The sequence below is a fragment of the Eurosta solidaginis genome, chromosome 1 (genome assembly GCF_040869045.1).
Source record: "Eurosta solidaginis isolate ZX-2024a chromosome 1, ASM4086904v1, whole genome shotgun sequence".
Classification (NCBI taxonomy): domain Eukaryota; kingdom Metazoa; phylum Arthropoda; class Insecta; order Diptera; family Tephritidae; genus Eurosta; species Eurosta solidaginis.
Genome location: NC_090319.1, coordinates 288,225,527 through 288,238,180, shown reverse-complemented (window position 1 = coordinate 288,238,180; position 12,654 = coordinate 288,225,527). Strand labels below are relative to the sequence as shown.

At 30.5% G+C, this 12,654-nt stretch overlaps 1 protein-coding gene across 2 annotated transcripts in view; it reads right to left on the bottom strand.

The window, feature by feature from the left end:
* sqd (RNA-binding protein squid) overlaps positions 1 to 12,654 on the bottom strand; it is a 53,976-nt gene that overhangs the window by 36,071 nt on the left and 5,251 nt on the right. For both annotated transcript variants that reach the window (XM_067761088.1, XM_067761089.1), the window contains exons 2-5: positions 8,190 to 8,230; positions 7,807 to 8,081; positions 7,444 to 7,678; positions 6,542 to 6,664 (exon numbers count right to left, since the gene is read on the bottom strand). In XM_067761088.1, coding sequence (XP_067617189.1) covers positions 6,542 to 6,664; positions 7,444 to 7,678; positions 7,807 to 8,081; positions 8,190 to 8,230 — 674 coding nt within the window. The remainder of the gene's footprint in view (positions 1 to 6,541; positions 6,665 to 7,443; positions 7,679 to 7,806; positions 8,082 to 8,189; positions 8,231 to 12,654) is intronic.

The following is a 12,654-nucleotide window of genomic DNA, read 5'->3' as shown; positions in this document are numbered from 1 at the left end:
TTTTAGTGGTCTTGTTTCCTTTTCTTTTGAACAATTTTTCTTTGTATGCATTATATTGCATATGCATCGCATGTTTCACAATGCCTTTTCGCTTTATTTATCATCGTTGTATACAAATGCCTTGGTTTTTTTTTCGATTTAAACGTACCTCATTTTCTTCTCTACACAGTTTACACAACAAACAAGTTTGTGATGTTCATTTATGTTCGCATGTTTTTGTCAACGACAAGTGAAAATGAGGGCAATTCTAATTTGTTTGTAACCTTTTAAACCAAAAGTTTATGCTAACATCTTGCCATCGACACGAAAACTTGTAGGTTTAGAAATATTGCTTGAGTTTCTGTGCTCTTTTTTAATGTCTCACCTCACCAAAAACGTTTTTTTTTTTCTCTTTTACATAGTACTTTTAATAATTCACTTCATTTCTCGCTTTCTTCTTTTCATCTTCGTCGCTGTCGTCGTTGGCATTTAGAAAAATAAAAGCATTCTTGTCGGAATTAACGTTAATTATTAAAGTTCATACATATACGTTATTTGTGGGAAATTCAAAATTTTTATAATAAAATATTAATAATTTTATAGTTTCAAAAGACTTTTAAAATATTTGTATTTAAAATGATTATGTTATGTTACTAGTGGTAAAATTTTACGAGAAAAACAAAAACGCAAACGCAAAACTTGTATTTTATAGATGTAATATAGTAATTAATTATTGTTTTTCTTCACAAGTGTTGATTTTTTATACGTTTTATTTTATATTATTAATAATTGAATAACTATGTAATAAATTTAATGCTTATTTCATATTCGCACGTAAATTTTTTACAAATTTTTAAGATAGTTTCAAAGAGTTATTTTTCATTACTACGAGTAAATTAGTACTAATTTAAATTTAATTGTATCAATAAAAGAAATATGTATGTTGGTTGTTGTTTTATTCTTTAACATTTAGTTATTAATATGTGAACTACACCAAAATAAAAAAAAAATTAACTAATAAGAGTGCTTGATTGAAGTGACTTATTAAGTATAAAAGTATAAGTATTAAAAAAAGTTAAGAAATTCTTTAAAATAAATATATATATATTTTCTGATCCGTTCCGAATAACTGTCAGGGAAACATAAAACAGATTGAATTAGTACCAAGTAAAAATTAAGGTGGAAATAAAAAAATTTTTAAATCTCAGTGGAAAATTTACGTTAAAAAAAGTTAATTGTAGAACTGCTCAATTTCATCTATGTAATTATAAAGCATACACAACAACAAAAAAAACAGATTCAAAATGATGTCAACTTTAGGGTTAATCCGAAATTCGGGCTAAAAAGAAATGTTGAAAATCATATTTTTGTTTTCAGTTTTTAAATACTCAAATATTGCGCTAAGTTTAATGCGCAAATGTGGCTCTAAAATTTATATTTATACAAAACAAAAAAAAATCTTTACTGCTAAAAAGTAAAAAATTTAATTCTTGAAAAATAAAATTTTATACAATTTTGAAAATAGTGAGCAGGAATTATTAACGTGCTGATTATGTTTTTTTTATGTAAGCCTTTTCCAAGCTTTGTGCCATTTGTCTGTGTTTTCCGTTGTCCGTAATTTCATTTTAACAGAATGTACAAACGAGTTGCATAGTTTAGCGTAAGAAATGAAAGAGTATTGTATTTACAGTAAAAGAGTAAACAAAAATGTTAAGTTTCCGTAACAGTATTCGTGGTACTTTAATAATTTTGTTTGTTTTTAAGGTTTGTGGTGTGAGGCGAAACATCAGAAAATTCGGTATTACAATAATATTTGCATATACTATTATTTTCCTAATATTTTTTATAAATAAATAAATGTAGTTTATTCATATGCATAAATTTTTGCAATCAACAGCTTCAATAGTAAATGCAACAACAAAGTTTATGTAAAATAAGAACATATCAAACAAATATAAAGATTTATAAACTAATTGGAAAAAAAATCAAAACATGCAAGAAAAGATGAAGGCAAAAAATGTACGTGCGGTTTTGTGTTCATTTTTTTTCGCAACTTAGGCCCACTTGTTCAGTGCGAGTTTAAGCTTCAGTTAATGTTGACTAGATTTAATTATTGCCACATCGGTCGATTAAGCGATTCTAATCAACATTGATTGAAGTTTAAACTCACACTGAGAAAAAGAGCCTTACATTTAAAAAGTCAACTTTTTCAGCAACTGATTTTTTGCTTTCAATTTGTTTAAATTTTAATTTGATAAAAGTCAGGCGAATGTATATATGTATTTATTAGCGTATGCGAATAGGATAACTAATAATAAAATATATTTTTTTTTACTCTCAAATATAAAATAATTCCAAAAGATAACACTGAAAAACATGCAAATATGTTATTATTTTTCTCTGGTATCTTTACAGTTTTTTGTTATACAAATAATGTATTAAAATATGTAGGTAACTTGAAAAAGAAGATAAACAAAGGTAACTTAAAAAAAAGGATGCTACTGAATGGGCATAGGCAAAACAAAGCTGATTATACATAAGTGTCGTTTATAATTTTTTTACTGAAGTAACATTTTTTTCCTACGAATAACGAAAGTTGCACAAGTTTTAAAAATGCAGCTGTCAGCTGGTTCAACAAAGTTTCTAAATTTCGAAATTGCAATTAAATTGGGAAATTGTATCTGTTTGAGGTGAATTATAAACTTGGCCTACCACTTTTCAAAGATAAATCTTGTTTTGACTTTAACACCCACGGTTCAGTTTTTTTAATATTAGCAAACTTTTTTTCATAGTTCTTTGAAGGGTTTACTTACTTAGCAATTACTTATTTAAAAAGTTTTTTTTTTTCATAAAAAGATAAATATACATATTTTTTGAAAAAGAAAAAATGTTTTGAACTTTATACTCGGTTTTCTCCATTGGTGATAGTCGTTTCGAATTTGCATAATTTGCCATGAAAATATTAAAAAAAACTTATACGCTTTTTAGTTAGGTTAAAAAAACGGGTACACTACGGTAATCTGGTTGGCTTTGTATTTTTGGTTTGCTCAAACGAAAACTTATAAAAACTATGTTTACATTAAAATTGACGAAGTGTGTGTATTCGGGGCTTTTTTCAAATTATTAAGTTTTAAGTAAAATTTAGTATAATTTATTTGATTCCGATTTTTTTGATTTATTTAAGTTAAGCCAAGGAGGAAAAGTGCATGATAAATTGTAACAATATTATATAATTTATTCTCCTTGTCTTTACAAGTTTTTAGTTAAAAACAACACCGCCATCGCGCGTTCTTATGAATTAAAAGATGTGAAACTGTTTTTGTTGAATTCTCAAATATGCAAGGAAAATGTTTTTTTTTTATTTAATAAAAGCATGTTGAAATGTTTATTTAAATATTAATAGGTATTTTTAAAATTTCAACAGTTTTTTTTGACCGCGTTTGACTTTATATTCGCATTTGGTTACTACTCATTATTTAGAACAAATAAAAAATTGTTTGAATATAGCAAATAAAAGAAAATTTACTAATTTATTGTGATATCATTTGCTGCAAAGCACTTTTTGTTGTGCACACTGGTATGCATGTTCACTTAGAATTGCACAAAAGAACATTTATTATATTTTTACAGCCATAGCCTTGGTTTTGATTTAAAACACTTTTATGTGCTAGTCATTTTCAAAGAAGCTGATCCTGAATTTTTTGTAACTTTTCCTCTTGCATGAGCACAACCTATTTCCACCGGGGAACTATGCAACATTTCTTTGATCTACCCTAATATGTATACATGCACATTAAGTCGTATCAAAAACAAAAGTTCCCAGTGCACCACCCATAACAAAAGTACTTGTAGGCGATTTCTAAAACAAATATTTATTCCGACCTATTCATTTATATACATTTTACTTTTGTTTTTTGATACGAGAGAACATACATACTTAGTGTGTATATCACCATTTAGTTTTGCAAAAAAATTATAAGCAACATAATAAAATTCAAAAAGGTTTGGTTTGTTGCATAGCAACTAATCATGTTACAAACCACTGAACTTATCCATACGCAGTGGGTCTAGGTCTTTAGTGATTTAAATACGCTCTTATATTTGCATACACGGATATATTTGTATGTTTGTAGCGTTTGAATAATTTCTCTTCGTTTATGCATACCAATCTACATAAAATCATATAGATATAAGCATGCTAATTAAAATTATACATATATGTATATCATATATTTTTGTATGTACATAAATACTCAAAAAAAATGTTTACTTATATGTATATAGTTGCATACGAAAATATATGCGTTAAAAAAAAATACATATATATACATCACTGTCCTAGGACATAGTAAACGCTAAGTACACTGGAGTAGTCGGTCGTTCGAACTAAAATTGCTTCAATCCATCCTCTAAAAAGCTCCCTTTTCATCAAGAAAATGAGCAATGAAAGATTCATTTTTAACGAATCTACAAAAATAAGAAAGCTTTTATGCGATTGATTGAAAAGGTTGTATTTTCACCGACTACTCTAATGTACTCTAATGCTTTTGCCTAAATTGACAGTAATTGTTCAACATAAATCATGGCTCAATTATATGGTTGGCTCATCTCATCAGCTGATTTGATATTTTTTAATTTCACTGGTATAGGGATTGTCAAAGGGAGATGACGACCGCAAAATGTAACCAACACATTGACAATTATTTACTGCCGTACTGGTACACTTTTTATAAAAAGATAGTTTCCCATCACTTTAAGTTATTTTGTTAGTAAATGCTTCTAATTTAGCGCATTCTTTTCCCATAACACACAAGAATTGCAAAGTTTTATGTTTTCTCTTCATTTCGTTCGCCTAACACCAACACGCAGATTTTGACAATCTGAACAAATGTAAGTTGTTGCTGTAGAGATGAGCCAACCAAATAATTGAACCATGACATAAATTAGCAAATTGGTTCTGCTCACAGTCGTTTTCTCATTAAGCTTTAAAAAGATTAATAAGCCCGATAATACATGAATATATATGGTATGTACCGAGCTGATATTGTTAAAAGATAACAGAGCAAACGGCGCTAAATCTGCTTTGTTTTGATTCTGACTTAAAGTCAATAGAAAGTCATTAGTTTTTAACTACCTATATTTATAAAATATTTCATGTCTCTATGTCGTTTGACGGACGCAAAAATAGTTCAATACACATGCATATTTAACTTAGTTAATTTGTTACGTACATATGCGTATTTCCAGTAATATAGCCAACACTCCTTTCAATTATCTACTTTTAAATGAATCAATTTAATGCGCAGATACTGATCGGCGCATTAAATTTTGCATATAAAAGTGGTATATTTGTGTAGAATTGATTGCAGGTACCACACGATTATTGCGTATATCATTTAGTCGTTAACCGACTCAAAAACAAGCAGGTAGAGCATAACGAAACCTTTTTTAATTAATAGTTCAAATGATTCTATCTTTGTTGATGTTAATCTTGTTCCCCTGCGACTCGGTTTTGTTGATAACTTTTTTGGCACGTTTCGGTGACATTCATTAATTTTTATATTTATTTCATTATCTCTAGCTATTAAGGCAAATTAGAGGTATTGATTTGTTGCTTGAAAAGTTCGCATTTTCTTTAGTTGTGTTACATATGCATACATATACATATGTATGAATGTAATTTTTGTATGTTTTGACTTTGGCTAAGCCAACAAAACAATACTTTTTTATTATCTTGATTGTATGTATGGAAACATACAAAGCAATTGCGTTCGTTTATAAATACACTCTTCGCCAGTTTTATTTCCTCCTTCTTGGTAATTACAACAAATACACTCAATCCAAACGGCCCGCTGATGGCGTAACCTATATTTGATTGTAAACGTTTGTTTTCTTCTTCGTTAAATCACCTTTTTTCTTTTTCAAATCTGAATGTTAACGGTTAGTTAATATAATAACAATAAAAGTTTTGCATCATAATATTTTAATTTACAAGGGGGACCTTGTTAAATTAATTGTGAATGCCAAATCGGTCAATATACAATTGTCTGCATATGTATGTATGCATATACTTATGTAAATACGTATATATATATATATTTATATTTATATACATAAAATGCAATATTAAAAAAAATATATCTTACTTTAATATATAATTATAGTATGAATTAGTTTATGTAATTTCGTTTTTGTTTTTGTTTTTCTTTTTCACAATTGAAAGTAAAATTTTACGTAACTAGCATCAGGACGTTTGGAAACAATATTGTGTGTATATTATATAAATCATCGCTTGTTTATAGAGTTGACGGTGTTCATAGTAAATAGACTTTGTTATAGTCAATTTGATTATGCAATCATATATTCCTACTCTAAATTAAAAATACTATTTGCACATCGTTCACCATTTTTGATAACTCAAGTAGCGATGAAATATATATTTGTTTATAATCTTACTTATATTGTTGGTAGCTATTACTATTTTTATGATGATAACCACCCGTGGGATTATTATAACTATAATTAGGGTTTGATTGTAAATTGCTATGTGCTGTGTATTTACCGTATCCATAGTCATAGCCATTGTAATAACCACCGCTGTAGTAATCACCATAGCCAGGATCATAACCACCGCCATAACCGCCGTAGGGAGCATAACCGCCTTGGCCAGGCCATTGTGGATAGCCTAAAGAAATTATATATACGTTAGTAAACATATTATGTATGTATGTACATATGTCTAAATACTTATGCATATATTCTGGCTTCCAGTGACTGACATGGTTATAAAAAGTCGAATGGCTTCATTTTAGTGTTTCAATGAAAATTAAACTAAACCATTGTGAGTCACTGCTATTCATTATATATAAATTTATTCAATTAATAATTATTTGTTGTTGTTTGATTTAATATTTTTTATGTAATTTTTTTGTTACTAAAGCTTTTTCTTATTTAAGTTTTATAAATTTTTCTTATTTAAGTTTTATAAATTGTTTATTAAATTTTTTCCCCCTTTATTACTTACTTTACGAAGCGTCTCCGTTTTTTCAATTTATTTTTCGTTATTCATTTTAATATTTTCTTTTATTATTTACTTATTTTTATAAATTTTTTAATCGTAAATTTTTTTGTTTCCTTCAAGTAATTTTTTTTTTTTAATTTTTTACATTATTTTATTCTTTCATAAATTTTTTTACTGATAAATTTTCAATATCTTATTTATTTAATTTCTTTCATCCAATTTTGCTTTTTATTTATTTTTATAGTGGTACTTCATTAAGTTTTTTGTTTTTATAAAATTTTGTACAGTTCTTTTTATTTTTTTTTAAGTTATTTTATATAATCTTGAGAATCAAACCTATCAAATATGGGTCTTACGTTATAATTTTAGGTATTTAAATTTTCTCTTTACATGAAATATTCTCAACATCCTATCAACCATTTTGTATTACATAATAAACTCACCACCACGTCCGAAACCGCCGCGACCTCCACGTATTCCCCCGCGACCCCCACGCATAGCCATCATTGGATTTTCTGGTTTCGGCGTCGCACGTTTCACATCAACCTCTTTGCCGGAAATTTTCTGTTTAGGTGTTTTTAACAATTCATTTACGACTTGTTCCGAGTCGAATGTAATAAAACAGAAACCCTTACGCTGAGACTTTTGCTTGTCAAATGGTAATTCAACATCAACAATCTACAAGTCGAAAAAAAATAAAATTAAATAAAATAAAGAGTAAGAATTTTGTTATACATACATATACAAAGATAAGGCGCATTCATACTTATGAATGTTAATAAATTACAAAAATATTATGTACTTACATTGCCAAACTGGCTGAAGTAGGTTTTGATCTCATCATCACTAATTTCATTGGTAAGACCGCCGACAAAGATTTTGCCATGGCGCGCCTTGGCCTTTTTGGGATCTACCTTCTTATTGTTGATAACATGTTCACCAGCAGCATGAACTTTATCAATAGCGTCGGTGGCGGTGAAAACAATAAAAGCGAAACCGCGTGATCGTCCAGTTTGTGGATCTGTTTTTACATTTATACTTTCAATTTCGCCATATTTGCCAAAATGTTCGCGGAGTTCCTCTTAAAAGATTAGTTAAAATCGCAAAAAATATATACATAAATATAATTTGCAAATTTGCTTGCGAAATATAAAAATACAAAAAAAAATGTATTATTAAAGTAACTTACTCTCCGATGTCTCCCAGCTAAGACCACCAACAAATAGTTTTCTGTAAAGACGAAAAGGCAAAGAATTAGATCTGAGTATTGGAAAAACTTTAGTCCAAGAGCTGACAACGGCTTTCAATACACCAAATAAATGTAAGATCAGGTTAGAACTGTTAATTCTACTTTGACGTCCCAATAAACCAATTAAAATTTAGATCAAAACGAAACGAAAGGACGTTGAAATGGGAAATGGTCTTTTTGACAGTTTATAATTTAACTGGCGAAAATATGGTTTACTGTCCCGGCGGGCCGCTTAAAATAGGTAATATCCCGATAAGTACGGCAGTTCTAGTAAAGCTTTTCAATAATTTTATATCATAATGCTAATCCTGTATGCATGCTATGCTAGGTTAGCTAGAGAATTTGTTTACACATCATCGCCTAAAACCCATTTCATCTCTAACTAATCATGAAAAAATTAAAAAAATGTTTTTTTACTTGTTTCTCAACATCACCATCAATTTGAGAAAAGTTGCAACGAATTGATAAGTAACGTCTTAAATTAAATTGAGAATTAGGATTATATATATTCTTACGGAAATTTGATATGGTTTTGATATTGAAAAAAATATTCACGGGAAACAATTAACAAATTTAGGAACCGTTTTTTTTTTTTTTTTTTTGTAAGTATACAGTTTATGGGAATCGTTGATGTGTTTGAGCAAAAATATTTGAATTTCTTAAGATGTGTTCCTGCAATAATCATATCAATGGCGAAATAGAACAGAAGACCTTTGGTTTGGATATACCAGGAAACAACTGTAATATCTTACATTATGACTTCATATTCGTATTTCAAAAAATATTTCAAGCAGAAAGGATTGTCATTGGCCATTTCCATATAAAAGGAATTAGATTGAAATGTGTAAATAAACCGTTGGCAGTTCTTAGCCTTGTACATATGTAAATAATAACTCGAAACTAAATGGTGTGTCGCGGCCGTCATAAAATACTATATTTTAACAGAAAATTTGGAAAATGAAATTTAGGTTTAGTTTATGCTTTGCTGATTTTTAAAACTACGATCGATACCTGAAATTCTTTGATTTATAATTTATATCATTAATAAATGCATATAAACCCTTCGATAATACAACAACAAACTCACCAAAACTGCACTTGAAAAATGCAGCTATTCATATTAAATCTTCTTGCAAGGGTTTCTTAAAATTCTTTATTTGAAATGTTTAAATGAATGGAATACGAACAAATTCTGCGAAATATTAAAATCTATTGAAAAGAAAGTTGGAAAGCGTTCACAATAAATCGATGATCTTATCATTTAGGATCCACGAAGCAAACAAATTATATCGCAAAAATGTATGCTATTAAAAGGCCGAAAAATTTCAGACGAACAAATTTTATATGAAAACAACCGACCCCTTTTGATACTAAAAGAGACAACCGGTAATTAAAAATAATATCTACTTTTAATCACGATTATTGTGCACACTGATGTAGAAAATACAAACACAACAAGAGAAAATTACAATATAAATCATACTTGTTTCTTACAGTTTTGAAATTTTTTTTATTAAAACGGACTTATGCTCCAAAAAAAAGAAAACCTTGTATATACGAATAAGCGCAGAAATTTTGATTTAATACTGCGATCAGCTATGGAAAAGGATTTATTTTTAAATAAATGTTTTAAAATTAACAACAGCTGAATTATGATAGTCCAATTTTTTCAAGTTTAATATCAATTTTGTGTATCTTGTTTCCTCAATTTTTTATTGATAATTTTTTTTTTTCATATAAATACCATCGACAAGTGTCTCGTAAATGGTGCGGGTGTTGTCGATGTTTATGCCCGAACACCATTCCCCGTAGAAACGTATCATATTCATACTTCCAAACAAAGACTTCCAGTTAACGCCGCACTCTTTATACAGTCTCTGTGCTTACTTTTCCAAGCCACGTATGTTGTACTCGTTTTAAAGGAGATCCTTGTAAAAGAATTTGTTGTAGGTTGGTAGTTGTAGAGGATGATGCTGCTGCGTACTGCAAATTGCTCCATAAGCGTAACTGTAATTGGCCTGCTTTAGGATCCATCACTCAATACCTGCCGGAGAGGAACAAGATTAGTTCTCTCAACACACAACAGGAAAGTTATGATGGTAAATAGGGTTTGTTTTTGTTCTTTTTATCCTAACGCAACAACCTTGCTACGTGCTCTTTTTTGCTTACGTTAACATTGACGTTACGTTACTTTTACGTTGTTACAATTACGTTACGTTACATTTTACTTTCACGTTTCTCGTTAATTTTTTGCAATCCATTTATTATCGTGTTACTTTACTTTGAAGGTCATCCGATGGTGTTCAAAATTCACATTTGAATTTATTATTTAGAAGTTATGAAGTTCATTTTACATTTTGAAAAAGTGAATAAGTTTTTTTTCCATGAGTCGTACAGCTCTTAAAATAATCAGCTAAATTGAAACACGTTAAAACATTATAATTAATTTCGCCCAAAAACCCGATAAGTTTTGGTGGCAACATTTAATTGGTCTCTGGCAAATATTATTTAAATCTTACAATTAATTGGCTTTTTCCGTTAAATTAAATTAAAACACAAACATTTTACAAAATTTTAAAAATCTATTTTATTTACATATCTCTTTACACAATTTAATTCAAATTTATATAGCATTTAAGAAAATGGGAGTTCGGTTAAAACCGAACATTTGGTACCCAGCTGTTCTTTTTCACTATTTTTTTACATATTTATATTACAGCCATTTGGAGCATTGTCCAGATTAAAAGGCTGCAAAAATTATTTTTGTTATTTTAAATCTTATGGACAAATTGTATGCGCTTATCATTTGACCAGCCGTAATTTGGGGCTCTCACTGGTATCCGAACTATAGTAACCTACGCGATACGTCATTATATATTGGATGATGAGATGAAAACATCGAGTTGTTGTTGTTGCTGTTGTTGGAGCAGTGATTCGCCCCATCTAATAGGTGCGACCGATCACTAATTGTCATCAATATCCTCGAACGGGTGTCCGAGGAATCTTGTTCCATCAGGGATGGACCATAATGAGAGGGGTGTTAAGAGGCGTTGGTTCCACATTACAATTAAAGAGATGGTTGGTGTCATGTGGGGACACATTGCAAGCAGGGCATATATTTTGTATGTCGGGGTTGATTCTGGATAGGTAAGAGTTTAACCTGTTACAGTATCCAGAACGAAGTTGAGCTAGAGTGACTCGCGTTTCCCTGGGGAGTATGCGTTCCTCTTCCGCAAGTTTTGGGTACTGTTCTTTGAGTACTGGGCAATTCCTGGCATAAAGGATTTTTCCCGACCAAAGACTGTCATTTCAGTGTAACCCCATTTAATTTGATGCGTCGCTCCCACAAATTGTCATCCTCCCAGCAGCTCCTTGAAGTGGGACTGCACCATATTCTCTTGCTCCGGGAAGGTATCGAACCCCATCCGGGTCTGTCTGCTGACCCCGGTCCTGAGAAATAGTTTCTGCATTTGCCGGAAAACATCGAGTCGCTTGTTGTTTTTGTAGCGATAAGGACACTCCCCGAAGGCCTTAGGGAGTGTTATCTATGTTGATGGTCCTTTGCCGGATGCAGATCCGGTACGTTCCGGTACCAAGCCCGACCATCTCGGGAATGATTTGCGACCTTCTTGGCCATACCGCCATCCCCTAGATCCATGAGGAGTACGGGGTCGACAGAGGCTCGGCTGTTAATGAAACAGGTTTCCCCACGGATAGGTGAGGTTGATAATTGAGTTTGGAGAAGTAATATATTGCGTTGGAACCCTGAAAGGGTTGCGCTAAACAACCCCTTAAATCTGCTATTTTAGTCGCCTCTTACCACAGGCATACCTACCGTGGGTATATTCTGACCCTCTTACCCGCTGGGGGTCATCGAGTCGCTTCATGTTTGCTTGCATAGTTCTTTTGCAAGAAGTATTTCTGCCGCGGCTTGATCGGTCTTATTCGAAACGATTTCGTTGATATGCAACGGTTCTATAATCAAGCTATAGCTTAAGTGTTTGTTTTAGATACCTTTATTTTTATTTACGAGTCTTGTCCGTGCGCATTTTGCGCAACCAATATAAAAATATCGTATTAAATATCAACAGAAATCAGCTGTTCTATAAATCAATTAAAACTTACAGCTTGTGCTGCCATCTGGCACATGAGAGCAACTGCCGGTAATGCAGTGCAAATATTCACAATAGTGCCATAGTACAAATAGATTTCTTTGTGTGCCCACAATCGTTTATTTTTAACAAATTATTTTAATAAATATAGCTAAAGAAAAGCACTACGACCAAAATTTCTCAAAGCTAGCTAATAGCCCGAATCTCCACCTTTACAACCAAAACTTTTTTTTTATAGATGTGGATTCCAAGTAAGAGCGAAAAAGAGACCCGTACATAAAAACAGCAATTAG